At 46.6% G+C, this 19,388-nt stretch overlaps 1 protein-coding gene across 4 annotated transcripts in view; it reads left to right on the top strand.

Annotated features, from left to right (window-relative positions):
* SEMA5B (semaphorin 5B) overlaps positions 1–19,388 on the top strand; it is a 170,696-nt gene that overhangs the window by 65,190 nt on the left and 86,118 nt on the right. For all 4 annotated transcript variants that reach the window (XM_044273746.1, XM_044273748.1, XM_044273745.1 and 1 more), the window contains 4 exons: positions 1,963–2,008; positions 9,932–9,994; positions 17,648–17,746; positions 19,090–19,303. In XM_044273746.1, coding sequence (XP_044129681.1) covers positions 1,963–2,008; positions 9,932–9,994; positions 17,648–17,746; positions 19,090–19,303 — 422 coding nt within the window. The remainder of the gene's footprint in view (positions 1–1,962; positions 2,009–9,931; positions 9,995–17,647; positions 17,747–19,089; positions 19,304–19,388) is intronic.

The raw sequence follows: 19,388 nt of genomic DNA on the forward strand, positions 1-19,388 counted from the left end.
GATGCCTCCTGCAGTCCTATGTAACACCACAGATAACACAGTGATAGCCCTCTGTGTACAGATAATGTAGTAGATGTCACCTGCAGTCCTATGTAACACCACAGATAACAGTGATAACTCTCTGAGTACAGATAATGTAGTAGATGTCACCTGCAGTCCTATGTAAAATGTAGATTATTTCTTTTTTGGCATGCTTCTTCACACGTAGCTACCCACGCCCAGTTTCACTCCTGTTTTTTTTTTAGTTTTTTGCTCCGAAATCTTGTGCTGTGATATTGGCGTCTTAGTTGAGGTCTAGGATTTGCTGTTTTGCCTCCTCGTGTTCTGTCCGTTTTCGGCTTCGCTGGTCCGTTTTTCATCTGTGTAGTTGAGGGGTCACCGGATGCGCTAGATCCATTCATGCCGTGCGCCTCCATGAGCCCTCGCATTCTCTCAGGTGACGGATCGCGGGGCTGCGCGGATTCCCCGGTCGCGGCTTCAGTCTGATAACAGCCGGCACCTCACGAGGAGACAGGAGATCAGAGCCGGGAAATTGCTCTGTAAAATATTCATGGTCCCGCTGGGGCTTGTTCCTGCTTTATTATACATCACGTTAAACGCTGCGTCCTAATGAATGATCAGATGCACGGCTGCAGCCGCTCCGCCACTAGGCGCGTCCTGCGCTTTTAAGCTGCACATGGGGGGGGGGCAGATATTTTCATTACCTCCTCCAAAATAAAAGATCCTAAGTCATCCGCGATTTTTCTCTGCCTGTTGTATCTGTATTCGGGAAAGCTGGGAGCCGACCAATATGGCTGCCAGCGCAGCTCCAGGTATCCTGTCCGGCAGCATCTTGCAGTTATAATAATTGCATCTTTCTTCTCAGAGGTAATTATAACCTGCAGGAGTGTGACATGAGCCCCCGGCGGGATGGACGGGGAAGCCTACGGTATTAATCGTTTCCAGCAGCTACAATGTTACATTGCATCGCAATCAATTGTCAAAAAGAAATGATCCGTTTCTGCATCGTTATTACTGACAATTAGTAATGCATAAAAGATGCCAGAAAAAAAAGCGTTATCGGCTGCATTCATCATCTCAGTCAGCCTTGGCGGCAGCTGCCTGACACTGGTTGAACAGTTACGTTTATGGTCAAGTAAAATTCCTGACTAGGGATGAGCGAACTTCTGTTTTCAAGTTTGGTGTACAAAGTGTTCAGGTTATCTGAGAATTCCATAATGGATTCCACTGCCACGGACCTAGATAACGCGAACCTTGTACCCTGAACTTGGAAACAGAAGTTCACTCATCCCTATTCCTGAATCACTTTTCATGTCCGTGTTACCAAGTGTTTGCTGATAATATATAAACTGTAATCATCTGTGATACATAATATATAATCTGTGATAATGTGGGGTATATACCGGGAATATAATCTGATACATACTACATCATCTCTGATACTTAATATATAATCTGTGATAATGTGGGGTATATACCGGGAATATAATCTGATACATACTACATCATCTCTGATACTTAATATATAATCTGTGATAATGTGGGGTATATACCGGGAATATAATCTGATACATACTACATCATCTCTGATACTTAATATATAATCTGTGATAATGTGGGGTATATACCGGGAATATAATCTGATACATACTACATCATCTCTGATACTTAATATATAATCTGTGATAATGTGGGGTATATACCGGTAATATAATCTGATACAGGATATATAATCTGATACATAATACATTATCACAGATTATATATTAAGTATCAGAGATTACGTGGGGTATATACCGGGAATATAATCTGATACATACTACATCATCTCTGATACGTAATATATAATCTGTGATAATGTGGGGTATATACCGGGAATATAATCTGATACATACTACATCATCTCTCTGTGATACAATGTATTTATTACTTCATCGGGTCTCTCTTTCTCTCCTGTTGCAGGAACTACCTCTTCAGGCTCAGTCTGTACAACGTCTCCCTCCTCCAGGTACGTCCCGTCCATCCTCATGATGCAGAACTGTGGAATTCATGCTGAAAATTTCCTGATTTGCAAAAAATTTGTTTCTGGATAATCCCTGAAGCGAGTGACGCTGACAAAAAATCTCTCTCCATGGAAAAGTTCCATGGTTGGTAAAAAGAAATTTGCCTTACAATCCCCCAGGTTCCTTGGATGTGGCCTGTGCGCTGCTGGGATTCTGCTACAATCTCTTCACAGATTTGTCATGTGTCCTGTGATAACACTGTCGGGGTCCATAAAACAGAATTCCTCCATTTTGCTATTCAAGGGGCCGCGGAGCCCAATAATGTACAGTCCCTATAGATTTCCATTACACAGACTTGTGTGCTGGTGTCAGGTGTGCGCTCCGAAAGCCCTAAAACACGAATCCTCATTGTGTAATGAAAAGTCTCTTCTAATAGACGTTGACCCTCCATTACTAAGACTGGCGTTTCATAAACAAGTCTTAGCATTCTGGTTCGCTTGTTCAGGATGCACCAAGTTCATTAGCGTTGTGGATCCCTCCGGTGCTGGACTCTGACATCAGCCGCGGTTCGGAGCCGGAGGAGATTTCACATAGATTTTATGCCAGGTTTCTAGCTTAATTATAGTAAATATGTCAGGCTGCCGTGGCCGACCCCATCTCAGCCGCGCAAAGCCCATGTTGTAACGGATGTGCATAGTATTAAAAAGGGGGGGAAAAAGTTTTGACTTCCAAAAGTCACCAAAACAGAACATGCGCCACTTTTATTTTTTATGAAAAGAATGGACGAATAGCCCATGGTACAGCGGGTCTCACCATTTTGATGATCTTCAGTTTCTGTCAGTAAATATAATTATTAAAGGGGTTGTGCACCTTTTAGGGAGGTTTTGGCAAATCCACATCATGGCCAGATCTGCATTTTTAAGATGTCTACTTGCTGTCAGTGAATGGAGGCCTAAAAATCCCTATAGTTTACAATGTAAGCATCAGTGCAGACAATCCTCTGAGTGCAGCTCAATCGCTCCTCTGTCCGGATGGTTACAATGTATCAGTCTGGAGGATTACAATGTATCAGTCCGGATGGTTACAATGTATCAGTCCAGATGGTTACAATGTATCAGTCCAGATGGGTTCAATGTATCAGTCTGGAGGATTGCAATGTATAAGTCTGGATGGTTACAATGTATCAGTCTGCAGGATTACAATGTATCCGTCCGGGTGGTTACAATGTATCAGTCTGCAGGATTACAATGTATCCGTCCGGGTGGTTACAATGTATCAGTCCGGATGGTTACAATGTATCAGTCCAGATGGTTACAATGTATCAGTCTGGAGGATTACAATGTATCAGTCCGGATGGTTACAATGTATCAGTCCAGATGGTTACAATGTATCAGTCCGGATGGATACAATGTATCCGTCCGGGTGGTTACAATGTATCAGTCTGCAGGATTACAATGTATCAGTCCGGGTGGTTACAATGTATCAGTCCAGATGGTTACAATGTATCAGTCCGGATGGATACAATGTATCAGTCCGGATGGTTACAATGTATCAGTCTGGAGGATTGCAATGTATAAGTCTGGATGGTTACAATGTATCAGTCTGCAGGATTACAATGTATCAGTCCGGATGGTTACAATGTATCAGTCTGCAGGATGTTTACCTGATTATCAGGACTAGAAACAATTATAACAAAACCTAAAGTCTGGAAATCTTCAGAACAGGTTTTCAACAGCTGGATAAAGACATCAGGCGACTTTCACACTAGCGTTTTAGTTTTACGGTATTGAGATCCGTCATAGGGGCTCAATACCGGAAAGAAAATGCTTCAGTTTTGTCCCAATTCATTAGTAATGGGGACAAAACCAAACTGAACAGAACGGAGCGCTCCAAAATGCATTTCGTTCCTTTTAGTTGCGTTCCCATACCGGAGAGCAAACCGCAACATGTTGTAGTTTTCTTTCCGTCCTGGGATGCGGAGAAAGACGATCCGGCATGACCCCCAATGCAAGTCAATGGGGACGGATTTGTTTTCTCTGCCACAATAGAAAACGGATCCGTCATACTCGCCTGCTTCCCTAATCGGGTAAACATCCTCCAGACTGATACATTGTAACGATCAGGACAGCAGAGAGATTCTGCTGCAGATGAGGTCAGCGCACAGAGCACTGTCTGCACTGGGGCTTACATAGTAAACTGTGGGGATTTTTAGGCCTCCATTCACTGACTGCAAGGAGAGATCTAAAGTTTAAAATGGTGACAGATGGAATCAGTAAGTCTATTAGAAAGTTGCAGAGTGTTTCATTGTGCGGTGATAAGACTTCATTACCCTAAAACCAGAAAACCGCTGTCACATCCGAGGTTTTATACACTGATAGCGGCGGAGCGTCCGCGGTCAGGTGCGCCATTCGTGTGAGCGATCGCCCTGCTCCTGTGTGGGATTGTTTGATGTGAGGACTCCGTGTGCTCGGATTGTGACTTGACTTATTTTCCAGCTGCTTTCTTGTGTTTGGAGGCGCAGCAGCACCGGATAATCCGTAACATACAGGCCACCGGGGGGGTTTATATAATAGACTCGCCACTAATTGGCCCAGGAAGATTAAGGGACGGCGCGGCGGCCTCATAAATATGCGCAGAGTCCGCCGCACTGCACGGATACTGGGAGCAGCGTCATAAATTGACTGGTGCTTTTGTTACTGGAGCCTTTGAAATGATTCACAAAAGCTGAAATGTCACAGTGGAACGACTTCAGAAATGAGGCCGAGAGCGCCAATAGGCCATGCCAGCAGCGGGTGCAGGCGGCTCAGGGGCCCCGGAGCCCGCACACATGCACCGCTCTCTGCAGCCGCTGCATTTCCTATCCAGATATGGAGAGCCGGCTCCCGGGGGCTTTACTTTGCATTTCAAGCTCTTGCTGACCCGACTGTTCCTGCCATGAAGCCCCATAGATCTTCCCAGAGCAGCCGCCTGACATGTAAACAGAGCAAAGGACTGTGGGAGCAGCACAGAGGAATGCAGCAAACCCTCAGCTCTGCACAGTCCACACAGGGGACAGACCCCGGGAAGAGGGGGGCGCTGCTATATACCGAAACCAGGAGGAGATGCAGACTGTGACCGCACATCCCCAGAATGATTGTGAATTCTAATTAATTATGCCTCATCCCTGCAGTAAACCGCCATATACTCCCTGTCCTGGCCATAGTAAAACGGTCATTATATTCTTGTACATAGGAGGCAGTATTATAGTAGTTATATTCTTGTACATAGGAGGCAGTATTATAGTAGTTATATTCTTGTACATGGAAACAGTATTATAGTAGTAATATTCTTGTACATAGGAGCAGTATTATAGTAGTTATATTCCTGTACATAGGAGCAGTATTATAGCAGTTATATTCTTGTACATAGGAGCAGTAGTTATATCTTGTACATAGGAGCAGTATTATAGTAGTTATATCTTGTACATAGGAGGCAGTATTATAGTAGTTATATTCTTGTACATAGGAGGCAGTATTATAGTAGTTATATCTTGTACATAGGAGCAGTATTATAGTAGTTATATCCTTGTATATAGGAGCAGTATTATAGTAGTAATATTCTTGTACATAGGGGCAGTATTATAGTAGTTATATTCTTGTACATAGGAGCAGTATTATAGTAGTTATATTCTTGTACATAGGAGCAGTATTATAGTAGTTATATTCTTGTACATAGGAGCAGTATTATAGTAGTTATATTCTTGTACATAGGAAGCAGTATTATAGTAGTTATATTCTTGTACATAGGAGGCAGTATTATAGTAGTTATATTCTTGTACTAGGAGCAGTATTATAGTAGTTATATTCTTGTACATAGGAGCAGTATTATAGTAGTTATATCTTGTACATAGAGCAGTATTATAGTAGTTATATTCTTGTACATAGGAGCAGTATTATAGTAGTTATATTCTTGTACATAGGAGCAGTATTATAGTAGTTATATTCTTGTACATAGCAGTATTATAGTAGTTATATTCTTGTACAAGGAGCAGTATTATAGTAGTTTATATTCTTGTACATAGGAGCAGTATTTAGTAGTTATATTCTTGTACATAGGAGGCAGCATTATAGTAGTTATATTCTTGTACATAGGAGCAGTATTATAGCAGTTATATTCTTGTACATAGGAGCAGTATTATAGTAGTTATATTCCTGTACATAGGAGCAGTATTATAGCAGTTATATTCTTGTACATAGGAGGCAGTATTATAGTAGTTATATTCTTGTACATTGGAGCAGTATTATAGTAGTTATATTCTTGTACATAGGAGGCAGTATTATAGTAGTTATATTCTTGTACATAGGAGCAGTATTATAGCAGTTATATTCTTGTACATAGGAGCAGTATTATAGTAATTATGTTAATGCTTGTGTTTAATTCTAGTGTTTGTGGGTCCTTGTGTCATCCTTTTGCTGATGTGGGGGATGTTTGGGGTCTCGCACACCTGGATGTGGCTGTTTCGTGTTAGTTCTTGTACTGTATGTAGGACATAGGTCATAGCTGGATATGGGATGCAGGCGACTCATCTTCTCAGGTTGTGTATCATATTAGTGATGATCGTCAGTTGTTTTGTGATGTCCTTTATGTTCATCTTTTAGTGTTGTGACATTTTGGAATTTAGAGATTTGCCTTCAGGTGACCCTTGGTTGCGGCTTAGGACGTGGAGGAGTCACAGACCGGGTGATGAGATGATGGTGCTTCTTGCCGATCCCATGACTGATGTTCAGTGACTGGTCGCCGGCAGGCTGGAGCATGTCTTACCTGCAGACCCCCCCCCCCCCCCTGGAGATCTGTCAGTAGATCAGTGCCGAGCGCTCTGCTGCCAGGTGATTGTACAGATTTTCTGAGCAAGACACGGCATGTGGCGTCTGCAGGAGCACAAACAAGGGGTCAACATCGCGGGAGGGGGAGGAATGGATTTTATAGAATGTGTGACAGGAGGATCTATAGAGGTGCATGGAGCCAGACTCTGCATTCAGATGCATCACCGGGCCCGATCCTGACCGCTGTGGAGCTTTAGTGGTCCACGTCTACAGCAGGGTGGTCACGTCCTCCACCCGTATCCCGGCTGGTGTTACCGTATCTCTGTCACGTGTTAGGCTAGGTCTACACGACGACATTTGTCACGCAACATTTTGTTGCACTAATGTCGCGCGACAATTTTTATAATGGCAGTCTATGGTGTCGCAACGCAACATGCGACATGCTGCGACTGCAACGCAACAGTCGCAGAAAATCCATTCGAGATGGATTTTTCTTCGACTGTCGCGTCGCAGTCGCAGCATGTTCCAGTGCGACACCATAGACTGCCATTATAAAAATTGTTGCGCGACAAATGTCGCGCCCTATCTGTCGCACGACAAATGTCGTCGTGTAGACCTAGCCTTACACGACGTACAGGGTAGAACGCAATGCGACGTGTCGCGGGACATTTATTGTAATGATGGTCGATGGCGTCGCACTGCGATATACGGCCAGCTGGGATGCAGTCGCAGCATGTAGTATGGCACAGGGTGACGGCGTCGCTGTGTAGCCGTTCCTTTACTGCTACATTGTTATATTCCGCATTGTTCTACTGTTTGGATTCTTCCTCTGTTATGTGGGAATTTCTTTCTCATCTTAACCCCCAGTATTTGAGCGGCCCTCTAAAACAAAGGCCTGCCCCTCCCCCGCTGCGGTGTCTATGCTGCGTGCCTGATGGGGGCAGTGGTCTGTATACAATCATGCCATGGTGAATTGATTATACTCTGGTACCCGGTATTGTGAGTGCGGCTCTGTGAACCTCAGTTACTGGGAGTAGTGGGTTATACCAGGGCCTGCTTGTCCATCGACAGAATGATGGGGGTTGGAATCCAAAGATTTTCTTCAATGAGGTCTGGAGTAATGAGCGTGGAGCGGGATTACACTGTGGGGGCTATCCGACCAATTATCCTCATCTTCTTTTCATGGACCATTGTAACAACTGACCAACTCGAAGTGTCCTCAATTATTCATATCTAGAAAAAGCGGCTGCGGAGGCGGGGGGGGGGGGGGGGGGGGGGGGGGCAGTCCTCGGAGCTTCTCCAGAAAGAGGAGAACTAAGTAACAATAAGTACAAATAAAATGTATCATCTATCTACCCTCCCATCCTCTGTTATGAAGAGGTGTTTTCTGCCCTCGTCCTCTGTCCGGTCGGTCATCGCCGTTTATCTCTGTTCTGGAATCACATTCTCTCCCGGTGCCAGGTGAACCATCTGGAGGGGAGCGCTGGGCGCGGGCATCACGGATATAAGTCATCAGCTACCAAACGGATGCACCTGGCTCCATCCTCTGTATCTAATCCTATCCTGTGTGATACTGTCTGCTGAGCTGTGTATCTAATCCTATCCTGTGTGATACTGTCTGCTGAGCTGTGTATCTAATCCTATCCTGTGTGATACTGTCTGCTGAGCTGTGTATCTAATCCTATCCTGTGTGATACTGTCTGCTGAGCTGTGTATCTAATCCTATCCTGTGTGATACTGTCTGCTGAGCTGTGTATCTAATCCTATCCTGTGTGATACTGTCTGCTGAGCTGTGTATCTAATCCTATCCTGTGTGATACTGTCTGCTGAGCTGTGTATCTAATCCTATCCTGTGTGATACTGTCTGCTGAACTGTGTATCTAATCCTATCCTGTGTGATACTGCCTGATGAGCTGTGTATCTAATCCTATCCTGTGTGATACTGCCTGCTGAGCTGTGTATCTAATCCTATACCGTGTGATACTGCCTGCTGAGCTGTGTATCTAATCCTATACCGTGTGATACTGCCTGCTGAGCTGTGTATCTAATCCTATACCGTGTGATACTGCCTGCTGAGCTGTGTATCTAATCCTGTCCTGTGTGATACTGCCTGCTGAGCTGTGTATCTAATCCTATCCTGTGTGATACTGCCTGCTGAGCTGTGTATCTAATCCTGTCCTGTGTGATACTGTCTGCTGAGCTGTGTATCTAATCCTATCCTGTGTGATACTGCCTGCTGAGCTGTGTATCTAATCCTGTCCTGTGTGATACTGTCTGCTGAGCTGTGTATCTAATCCTATCCTGTGTGATACTGTCTGCTGAGCTGTGTATCTAATCCTATCCTGTGTGATACAGCCTGCTGAGCTGTGTATCTAATCCTATCCTGTGTGATACTGTCTGCTGAGCCTGTGTATCTAATCCTGTCCTGTGTGATACTGTCTGCTGAGCTGTGTATCTAATCCTAACCTGTGTGATACAGCCTGCTGCGCTGTGTATCTAATCCTATCCTGTGTGATACTGTCTGCTGAGCTGTGTATCTAATCCTATCCTGTGTGATACTGTCTGCTGAGCTGTGTATCTAATCCTATCCTGTGTGATACTGTCTCCTGAGCTGTGTATCTAATCCTGTCCTGTGTGATACTGTCTGCTGAGCTGTGTATCTAATCTTATCCTGTGTGATACTGTCTGCTGAGCTGTGTATCTAATCCTATCCTGTGTGATACTGTCTCCTGAGCTGTGTATCTAATCCTATCCTGTGTGATGTCTGCTGAGCTGTGTATCTAATCCTATCCTGTGTGATACTGTCTGCTGAGCTGTGTATCTAAGCTGGTCGTGTGTGATACTGTCTGCTGAGCTGTGTATCTAAGCTGGTCGCGTGCATTCTGCAGACGTGCTGTATCATTTACACTGTGCTTGCAGGTTATTGATTCTTTGGGATAATAATAATTATATAATATTCTATGAGTTTATATTTTTCTTTATTATAAGCATTTTCAATCTTGCACTCAGTGTTATCTGATGGATGCAGCCTGCAGTGTAAAGAATGGAGGAGGCCATTCATTTTTGGATATTCTAGATTCTGGTTTTCCATTATGTAACTTTTTCTGATCTTTTTGTGTCTTTTAGATGGCAGAGTGGAGTTCTGATGAAGACACCCGCCGATCGTGTCAGAGTAAGGGGAAGACAGAGGTAAGAAGAGCCCCCGTTCCGGAAATGTATCCTCGTTGTGTCACTATACGCAGCGCAGGTGGTGGGAGAAGTTTCATCCTGAGATTTTTGGTTTAGTGAGGTCCTAGAATAACAGAAATCAGCTGTCTGGTTCCCCCCTCCCCGGGTAACACAGGGGCTGCTCACACACTGCATCTCTGCAGGCACGACACTTAAAGGAGCTCTCCACCAATGATGCACCGTTATCAGAGAGGGCGGAGCATGACAAGAGGATTCTCTGTTTCTGGTGTCAGGGCTCAGGTGTGACAGGGGGTCTTCATTTTGGGGGCATGTTCCTTGTACAGCGATTTCCCATTGCTGCAGTGATGGACGCCTCCATAGGATGGCACCTGGGGTACAGAGGCAGCAGTCACCCCGAGACCCTAGTACCTGAGGGGCTATGACCCTTCTGCCACATTGGTGGTCTGCATGGTAAAGATTAGCCCCTGGATTTAACCTGGGTAAGAATCTGCGCTGTCTCACTGTGCAGGAAGGTCAGCAGTGAGTTTATCCTTGCAGCCGGAGCATTCAGCACCTGCAGAGCATCGCTCTGTATACTGTGCAGCAGCAGAAGAGTTAATGGCTGTTTTGGATGTGTTCCAGCTCTTGGGTGCAGCCCCCTCAGCGCCGCTTATCACTGGGGTCCTGAGATGTATAATTTGAGGCTTTGTGATATTATTCCTGCCGGGATCTGGACCGCAGCCACCTCTGCTCTGTGCCGAGAGCTAATTGCAGAGAAGAGCAACTGTTGCATAAAACACTTTAATAATTGCGTTGCTCTGGTGAGCGCTCCCTGCGGGGTGGGGTGGGGGCAGGGAAGGGTATAAGGGGGTCTCTGTGTACAAGCTGCAGACACCTGCAACAATATCGGATGAACTCTGCTGTATGACGCAAATGTTTCAGTTTCCCACAATTTTCAAGATCTGTGCTTGCTGCCAGTGACTGGGAACATCCTAGTTTACACCTAGATTCTAAAAAGTGCATACCTAATACTTCTCACAGCTGAAGGTTTGTTACAGTGTATCAGTCTAGACAATCCCCTGTGACCCCCCTGTCCTGGCAGTTTGCTACAGTGTGTCAGTGCAGGTACCTCGTATCAACCACCGGCAGGCATCTTTGGTCACTGACATCCTGTTTAGTTTGCGCTTGGATTTCATTATGTCCAGGAATTTGACGGTTCGGCGCGGAGGGAAGTATAGGGGCTGGGCAGGCGGTCTCCCGTAAGAAGTGAGCGGCGGTTTACTTTCAGCTTCTGTCATTCTCGCCCGGTCCTTTTTATTGGATTGAAACAAAGGAGACGTGAGAGGAGAACGCTGACCGCGGTCCCCCTATCCCCCCCCCCCCCCCAGCTCCATTCTGTAGGGCAGACATGCTCATCCTGCGGCCCTCCAGCTGTTGCAAAACTGCAACTCCCAGCATACAGTCTACAGCTATCAGCCTACAGCAGGGCATTGTGGGAGTTGTAGTTTTACAACAGCTGGAGGGCCGCAGGTTGAGCATGCCTGCTGTAGGGGACTTTGTACTGGGGGACCTGGAGCGCCACCTTGTGTCTGTTCCCTGGCACTGCAAACCACTACAAACGCCACTGGTCGTCCACATGGGTGAAACTATAGCCATAGCCGCCTTAGCACCTGCTGTGGGGCCCAAAGGTTGGGAGGGGCAAGGACGTTGTGCCTTTTTGTGGGGAATAATGATATGGCGGCTTTTTGTGTGTGTGTGTGTGTATGTATATATATATATATATATATATATAGTTCTATTATACTTCTAATTATTGATAATAACACTGGTTTTCTTACACTAGTTGGTGGGAGCTCCATCTTATTTTGCAATGGGCCCTATGAAATATAGTAACGCCCCTGGTCGTCCAGTCTAATGGAACTCATTGTTTATTGTAAACGTTCTGAGACTTTATAATATAAAATGTGTTAAAGTTCCTGCGTGCTGTCAGTGAATGAAAACATACCCTGACCAAGTCGTTGTTCATGGAGCTGAGGTTTGGTTGCAGTGTGTCAGTGCGGACAATCTTCTCTGGACTCCTCAGCACAAATGTCTCTCCTTTCCTGATACATGTGTTACCTTTTACCTGAACTGATACATTGTATCAGTCTAGAGTCCACAATGTTTAGTTCTACACTGAATACAACTGTAACAAACCCTCAGCTTTGATAAGGTTGTTGTTTTTTTGACTGTTCCAGGTCACCCTAGGAAAGCAGAGATTTTGAATAGGAGGAGGACCCGAAATAGAAGCTGCATTATGACAATGCGCTTAGTCTTTACTCCGGCCCTTTAATACCTTGTTATTACAGGGTGGTATTATCGGACCGGCTCCAGGATATGTGGTTCTGTCCCAGGACGTAGCATGGAGGGTGAGGCGTATTTACAGTAATTTATAGCTACGTCACATACATTCCCTCCCGCGGTGATAACGGGGGCGTTGTATGCAGCGGCGGTGGGCGACAGCTGGAGAAGACGCTAAAAGCTGCCATTCTGCCTGTAAATGTCTTATTTGTACGGTGCGGTCGCTATATTGACATCGCGAGTAGACAAAAATGGATTTCGGATGGTTATTGGCTTATTTGCAAGTTGTAAAGAAAGAGTCAGAGGAGGCGCCGCACACAAGCAGAAGCCAGGGTATGATGGAAAACTCTGCCCCGGGAAAGCTGGGCACCAGCCTGTGTGGGCGCTGCAATGGCTGCTACCCCATAACTACCAGAGCATGACCCGGGGATTACCTCACATTTTATTTTTGGGGGAAGGTGACCTTTAATTATGCCCCAGATTGGAAGGATATGAGCCTTGGCCGAGTCCCTTAAATGTGGGTCACAAATTTGGGGTGATGTTTTTCTGCCAGACGGTTGTAGCTGCGCCCGGCGCTCGTCCCCCCCCCCCCCCCCCCCTGTCTGCTTGTAAACGGCCTCTTCATTTCCTCTCTATAAACCGCAGGTCCAGAAAACGTGAAGAAGGCGCGCAGCGGTAATTAATTGCCTGACTACGGTTTAGGTGTCAGTGAAGCGTTTAATTGTCGCGCTTCCTGGAATGTGGCGAGAGATCCGATAAAAAAAAAATAAAAAATTTCCCTGTTTGTGGTAGACGGTGAGAAGGTGCGAGCGCTCCCGCGGGGGATGAGGAGCGATGAAGCATGGCACAGATTTTAGGGCAATATTTATTTTATGCACTTATATAGCGCTGACATATTCCGCAGCGCTTTACAGGCACTGTCCCCAGGAGCTCGCAATCTAAGGTCCCTATCGGTCTGTCTTTGGAGTGTGGGAGGAACCGGAGAACCCGGAGGAAACCCACGCAATATTAGTATCCCTGCACAGATCTCGTCCTCGTCGGCCAGAAATCGATAAAATGTGTTCTGACGCTTCTGCGCTGTATCTGCTTCTAGGAAGGAGGGGGGGGGGACCACCAATATGGCGTCCATGATGGCTTCCACCGGAGTTTGCAGCTATTCCAAGGGTTGTCCCGCTTTCCTACCAGGATATCACGTGCAGTGAACACATAATGAAAAGTGCTGCAGCTTTCTGAATTTCCCAAGCCTCTGCTTGCTGTCCATGAATGAGAACATACTTGTTTAGATTCAGATACATAGTAACAATTGTATCTGTGCAAACAGTTCTCTGAGTGAAGTATCCGTACCGTCCTGATACAGTTTGCTACATGTTCCCTGCCCTGATACATTGTAGTAAGTACAGGACTCACAAAGGAATTGCCTAGACTAGATACATTGTAACAAACCCTCAGCTTTGAGAGGGGTTTGCACAGGAATTTAGCTTCATGATGAAATAAAGACTGATCTCAGTCACTGACAGGAAGCAGAGATTTTGACAATGATGACGAATTGAACCATAAACTCAATTAGGACATTGTGGGACATTTCACGATTACCGTTTATTTGCTGTAATTGGCGACTATTTGAACCATTTGATACTATGAGGTGTCTCTAACATTTAAAATGGCGGTATGTGTTCGTGACCTGACCTTGCAGGGCATCCATTCACATCAGGTCAGTCCCTGTGGTGGGGATACAGCTGTTAGCTAGTGATGCAATTCACTGCACCGCGCAGCTGCACTCTGGTAGAAGTCAGTGTAAATCCATTTTCCCGCAGCCGCACATTGCGCCAAAGTCATCTTGACCTCTTGATTTGTGCCGTGCCGGGAATGTGGCGTTTCTCGGACGTAGAGACTGATCGTACCTTACCTGCCGCTATAACGAGGAGTCGCGCCCTGATGTCACATGTATTCGCCACCACACAGAATACTTTCCACGTGCAGATATTGTGAGCAGCGTGAATCTTAGAGGCTTCTTTACTGACAGTAACGATCGTAATCCCCCTCCTCCCCGCGTTGTGTTGCCGTCAGATCTGTCCGGCCATTAGAAGTCATTTTCTTGTATTTCATTGCGTGTGGCGAACACCAAAAGCAAACAAAAATACGGAGAAGAATTAGAGGGAAGTAAGCGGCGGCTTAATAACGTCCTCACAGTGACAGTAAAATTACAGGGAGTGAAGCAAACGCCATTTGACGGCTTTTATGGGCAAACGGCGCATTTATTCCAGGTCACCGCAGCTGAATCGTTGCAGTGTGAATAACTGGATCTAAATGAGGCCTTTCTGACGCCTGCAAGAAGCAAATGTGTTAAGTGAGGCCCACACCGCTACGGCGTAAATCCCACCCGCGCCATAAACTGCGCCCACAATCAAGACGCTAATATGGGATAGTTTTTAAAAATTCTGTCAAATGACCTCAGATGTGATTTACAGGAAAACCATTGGACGTTTCAGTGTCTCACCATTTTCAAGATCTCTTCTTGCTGTCAATTCATGCTTCATGCTTGGAACATTTGTTACAATGTATCAATGTGTGAACTAAACACATCAGCCATACAAACTCCTGTCCTAGCTGCTACAATGTATCAATGCAGGTAAAATAAATGCACCAAGATAGAAGCAAGATTTCTGCTGCCGATATTCTTAGTTTGAGTTCCCATCCACTGACAGCAAGCAGAGGGGTTACAGAACATGTTTTACAAGGATGAAGCTGTATATAGGGGTTCGCTGTGTGGCCTGTGCTGTCTCCGCCGTCCTTTCATCTCTCACCTGCTCCATATATGGTCCCCGGCGCTGCATGAGGCGTAAACACGTCTGATCCCAGATTACAGGAAACTGAGCAGATCCCTGACACTTCTGAGGGACCGGGTGTAAATCACAGGCTGCCCCCCCACCCCCCGTACACGCCTGCCGGAGCCGCACATGGCTACATACCATGAATCATACGTGTAACAGGTGGTTGTTTAGGCCATACATCACAGAGATGGTGGCTGAAGCAGGGTGGGGTACTAAGATTTAAAGGGCTAGTAACCCTACAGTCCAGAGCTTATAATACTGCTGGAGCGGCTGATATCAGTCACATATGATGTAATGTCTCTGGAGGTTATATCAGCGCTGGAGCGTTATAAGAGGAGCGGCTGATATCAGTCACATGTGATGTAATGTCTGGAGGTTATATCAGTGCTGGAGCGTTATAAGAGGAGCGGCTGATATCAGTCACATATGATGTAATGTCTGGAGGTTATATCAGTGCTGGAGCGTTATAAGAGGAGCGGCTGATATCAGTCACATGTGATGTAATGTCTGGAGGTTATATCAGCGCTGGAGCGTTATAAGAGGAGCGGCTGATATCAGTCACATGTGATGTAATGTCTGGAGGTTATATCAGCGCTGGAGCGTTATAAGAGGAGCGGCTGATATCAGTCACATATGATGTAATGTCTCTGGAGGTTATATCAGTACTGGAGCGTTATAAGAGGAGCGGCTGATATCAGTCACATGTGATGTAATGTCTGGAGGTTATATCAGCGCTGGAGCGTTATAAGAGGAGCGGCTGATATCAGTCACATATGATGTAATGTCTGGAGGTTATATCAGCGCTGGAGCGTTATAAGAGGAGCGGCTGATATCAGTCACATAGGATGTAATGTCTCTGGAGGTTATATCAGCGCTGGAGCGTTATAAGAGGAGCGGCTGATATCAGTCACATGTGATGTAATGTCTGGAGGTTATATCAGTGCTGGAGCGTTATAAGAGGAGCGGCTGATATCAGTCACATATGATGTAATGTCTCTGGAGGTTATATCAGTACTGGAGCGTTATAAGAGGAGCGGCTGATATCAGTCACATGATGTAATGTCTGGAGGTTATATCAGTGCTGGAGCGTTATAAGAGGAGCGGCTGATATCAGTCACATGTGATGTAATGTCTGGAGGTTATATCAGCGCTGGAGCGTTATAAGAGGAGCGGCTGATATCAGTCACATGTGATGTAATGTCTCTGGAGGTTATATCAGCGCTGGAGCGTTATAAGAGGAGCGGCTGATATCAGTCACATATGGTAATGTCTCTGGAGGTTATATCAGCTGGAGCGTTATAAGAGGAGCGGCTGATATCAGTCACATGTGATGTAATGTCTCTAGAGGTTATATCAGCGCTGGAGCGTTATAAGAGGAGCGGCTGATATCAGTCACATGTAATGTCTGGCTGTTATATCAGCGCTGGAGCGTTATAAGAGGAGCGGCTGATATCAGTCACATGTGATGTAATGTCTGGAGGTTATATCAGCGCTGGAGCGTTATAAGAGGAGCGGCTGATATCAGTCACATGTGATGTAATGTCTGGAGGTTATATCAGCGCTGGAGCGTTATAAGAGGAGCGGCTGATATCAGTCACATATGATGTAATGTCTCTGGAGGTTATATCAGTACTGGAGCGTTATAAGAGGAGCGGCTGATATCAGTCACATGTGATGTAATGTCTGGAGGTTATATCAGCGCTGGAGCGTTATAAGAGGAGCGGCTGATATCAGTCACATATGATGTAATGTCTGGAGGTTATATCAGCGCTGGAGCGTTATAAGAGGAGCGGCTGATATCAGTCACATATGATGTAATGTCTCTGGAGGTTATATCAGCGCTGGAGCGTTATAAGAGGAGCGGCTGATATCAGTCACATAGGATGTAATGTCTCTGGAGGTTATATCAGTGCTGGAGCGTTATAAGAGGAGCGGCTGATATCAGTCACATATGATGTAATGTCTGGAGGTTATATCAGCGCTGGAGCGTTAGAAGAGGAGCGGCTGATATCAGTCACATGTGATGTAATGTCTCTGGAGGTTATATCAGTGCTGGAGCGTTATAAGAGGAGCGGCTGATATCAGTCACATGTGATGTAATGTCTCTGGAGGTTATATCAGCACTGGAGCGTTATAAGAGGAGCAGCTGATATCAGTCACATAGGATGTAATGTCTGGAGGTTATATCAGCGCTGGAGCGTTATAAGAGGAGTGGCTGATATCAGTCACATGTGATGTAATGTCTGGAGGTTATATCAGCACTGGAGCGTTATAAGAGGAGCGGCTGATATCAGTCACATGTGATGCAATGTCTCTGGAGATATTGTGAGATTAGATTGTGAGCTCCTTGGGTCAGGGAGGATGGGAGTGAAACATTGTGCACGTCACTGCTGCGTGAAGTAGTTATGGAGGAGGCTGCACATATAACTGGAGAGGTTCTATTACACTGTCATTGTTGCATAAGTCTTCACACTGCCTCACTTTCGTGGTCTTTGTGTTCTAGGAGGAATGCCAGAATTACATCAGAGTCCTGATCGTGACTGGGAAGAGGGTCTTCACCTGCGGGACGAACGCCTTCTCACCTGTGTGCACCAGCCGCCAGGTATGTGACGTGTGAGCGGGTGCATGTGTTATATAATCGGTGTCTGGGAAAGCTGGGTGATGTCGGATATACTCCCTGTTATAGTTCTCATAGTTCAGGTGACCCAGCTTTCCCAGACTTCTGACAGTGGCGCTCCACCACCGGGTTGGTTTAACGTTCACAGGTCATGGACAGCTGGGTGAGTGCATTCTGTGGGGTCCAGGCCTCGCCTGTGGGGTCCAGGCCCCGCCTGTGGGGTCCAGGCCCCGCCTGTGGGGTCCCGGCCTCGCCTGTGGGGTCCCGGCCTCGCCTGTGGGGTCCAGGCCTCGCCTGTGGGGTCCAGGCCTCGCCTGTGGGGTCCCGGCCTCGCCTGTGGGGTCCCGGCCTCGCCTGTGGGGTCCTGGCCTCGCCTGTGGGGTCCTGGCCTCGCCTGTGGGGTCCAGGCCTCGCCTGTGGTTTTTAGGCCTCACGTGTGATGTCAGACCTGGGGGCAGATTCATTAAACTGTTAGTTGCCCATAACAACCAATCACAACGCAGCTTTCATCTTTCACATGCACTGTAAGAAATGAAAGCTGTGCTCTGATTGGTTGCTATGAGCAACAGAGTTCTTTTTAATAAATCCGCCCTGTAGAATCCTGTGGAGCCCTTGGAAGATTCCTGATGATTGTCGGATGTTTCTCGGGATCCGCCTCGTGCTGCAGAACGCTGTGTATTCGCTCTGAGCTCTGCGTTGTGACCAGTATAACCCATGGAGCCTCCGCGCGTTTCATATCTGACATCTGTTTCCATTTAGACGCCCAGAGCGCTTTATGTTCTATAAACAGATCTGTGATAGGAGAGGAGACGAGACCCCCGGAGACCCCCAAATCCTCGCCCCGCAGCCTCCTGGACTCGACAGTCCCTATTAAATGAAATCCTGTTGTGTCCTGAGGGAAATGTCCGATTATTTTCATAGTTTCCCTGACCCCGAGGGCACTGAAGGGTTAATGTGAGGTCAGTCAAAGATGGCAGAGACTGCAGGGGATAAATCTGAGCCCGGGCCCCAGAACAGCCCCTTCTGGGATCTCGCCTGCATCCCCCTGAACTGACCATAATATGTATGGCATTCTGTATTGCCGTCCCGTTCCCCACAAGAGCTCGCAATCTCTGGCGACCGCAATCTCTGGCGACCGCGGTCACCATTCAGTCATAGGGTCACCTCGACCTTATGAGGTGCCCGACCCCCTCCTTACACGCCGAAATCCGGTTCACAGGAAGCGCAGGGAAAATAACGTAGATGTGGCGCTTCATCGGCTCAGACCCGTTTGACCCCTTCATTGCTGCACCTTCCTCCTCTCAGTAGTTTTGTACTTGATATTTCAGGTCGGGAACATCAGCAGAGTCTTGGAGAAGATAAATGGCGTGGCCCGATGCCCGTACGATCCCCGTCACAACTCCACCGCCGTCATCACGGCCCGCGGCGAGCTGTACGCTGCCACCGTCATAGACTTCTCTGGTCGGGACCCCGCCATCTACCGCAGCCTGGGCAGTATCCCCCCGCTCCGCACCGCACAGTACAACTCCAAGTGGCTGAATGGTAAGGACCAGCGGTATAGAAGAACCGGCCTCAACACAGTGATAACTGAGTACAGATGTCACCTGCAGTCCCATGTAACACCACA

This window comes from Bufo gargarizans, unplaced genomic scaffold (assembly GCF_014858855.1).
Source record: "Bufo gargarizans isolate SCDJY-AF-19 unplaced genomic scaffold, ASM1485885v1 original_scaffold_1094_pilon, whole genome shotgun sequence".
In the NCBI taxonomy this organism is placed as follows: Eukaryota; Metazoa; Chordata; class Amphibia; order Anura; family Bufonidae; genus Bufo; species Bufo gargarizans.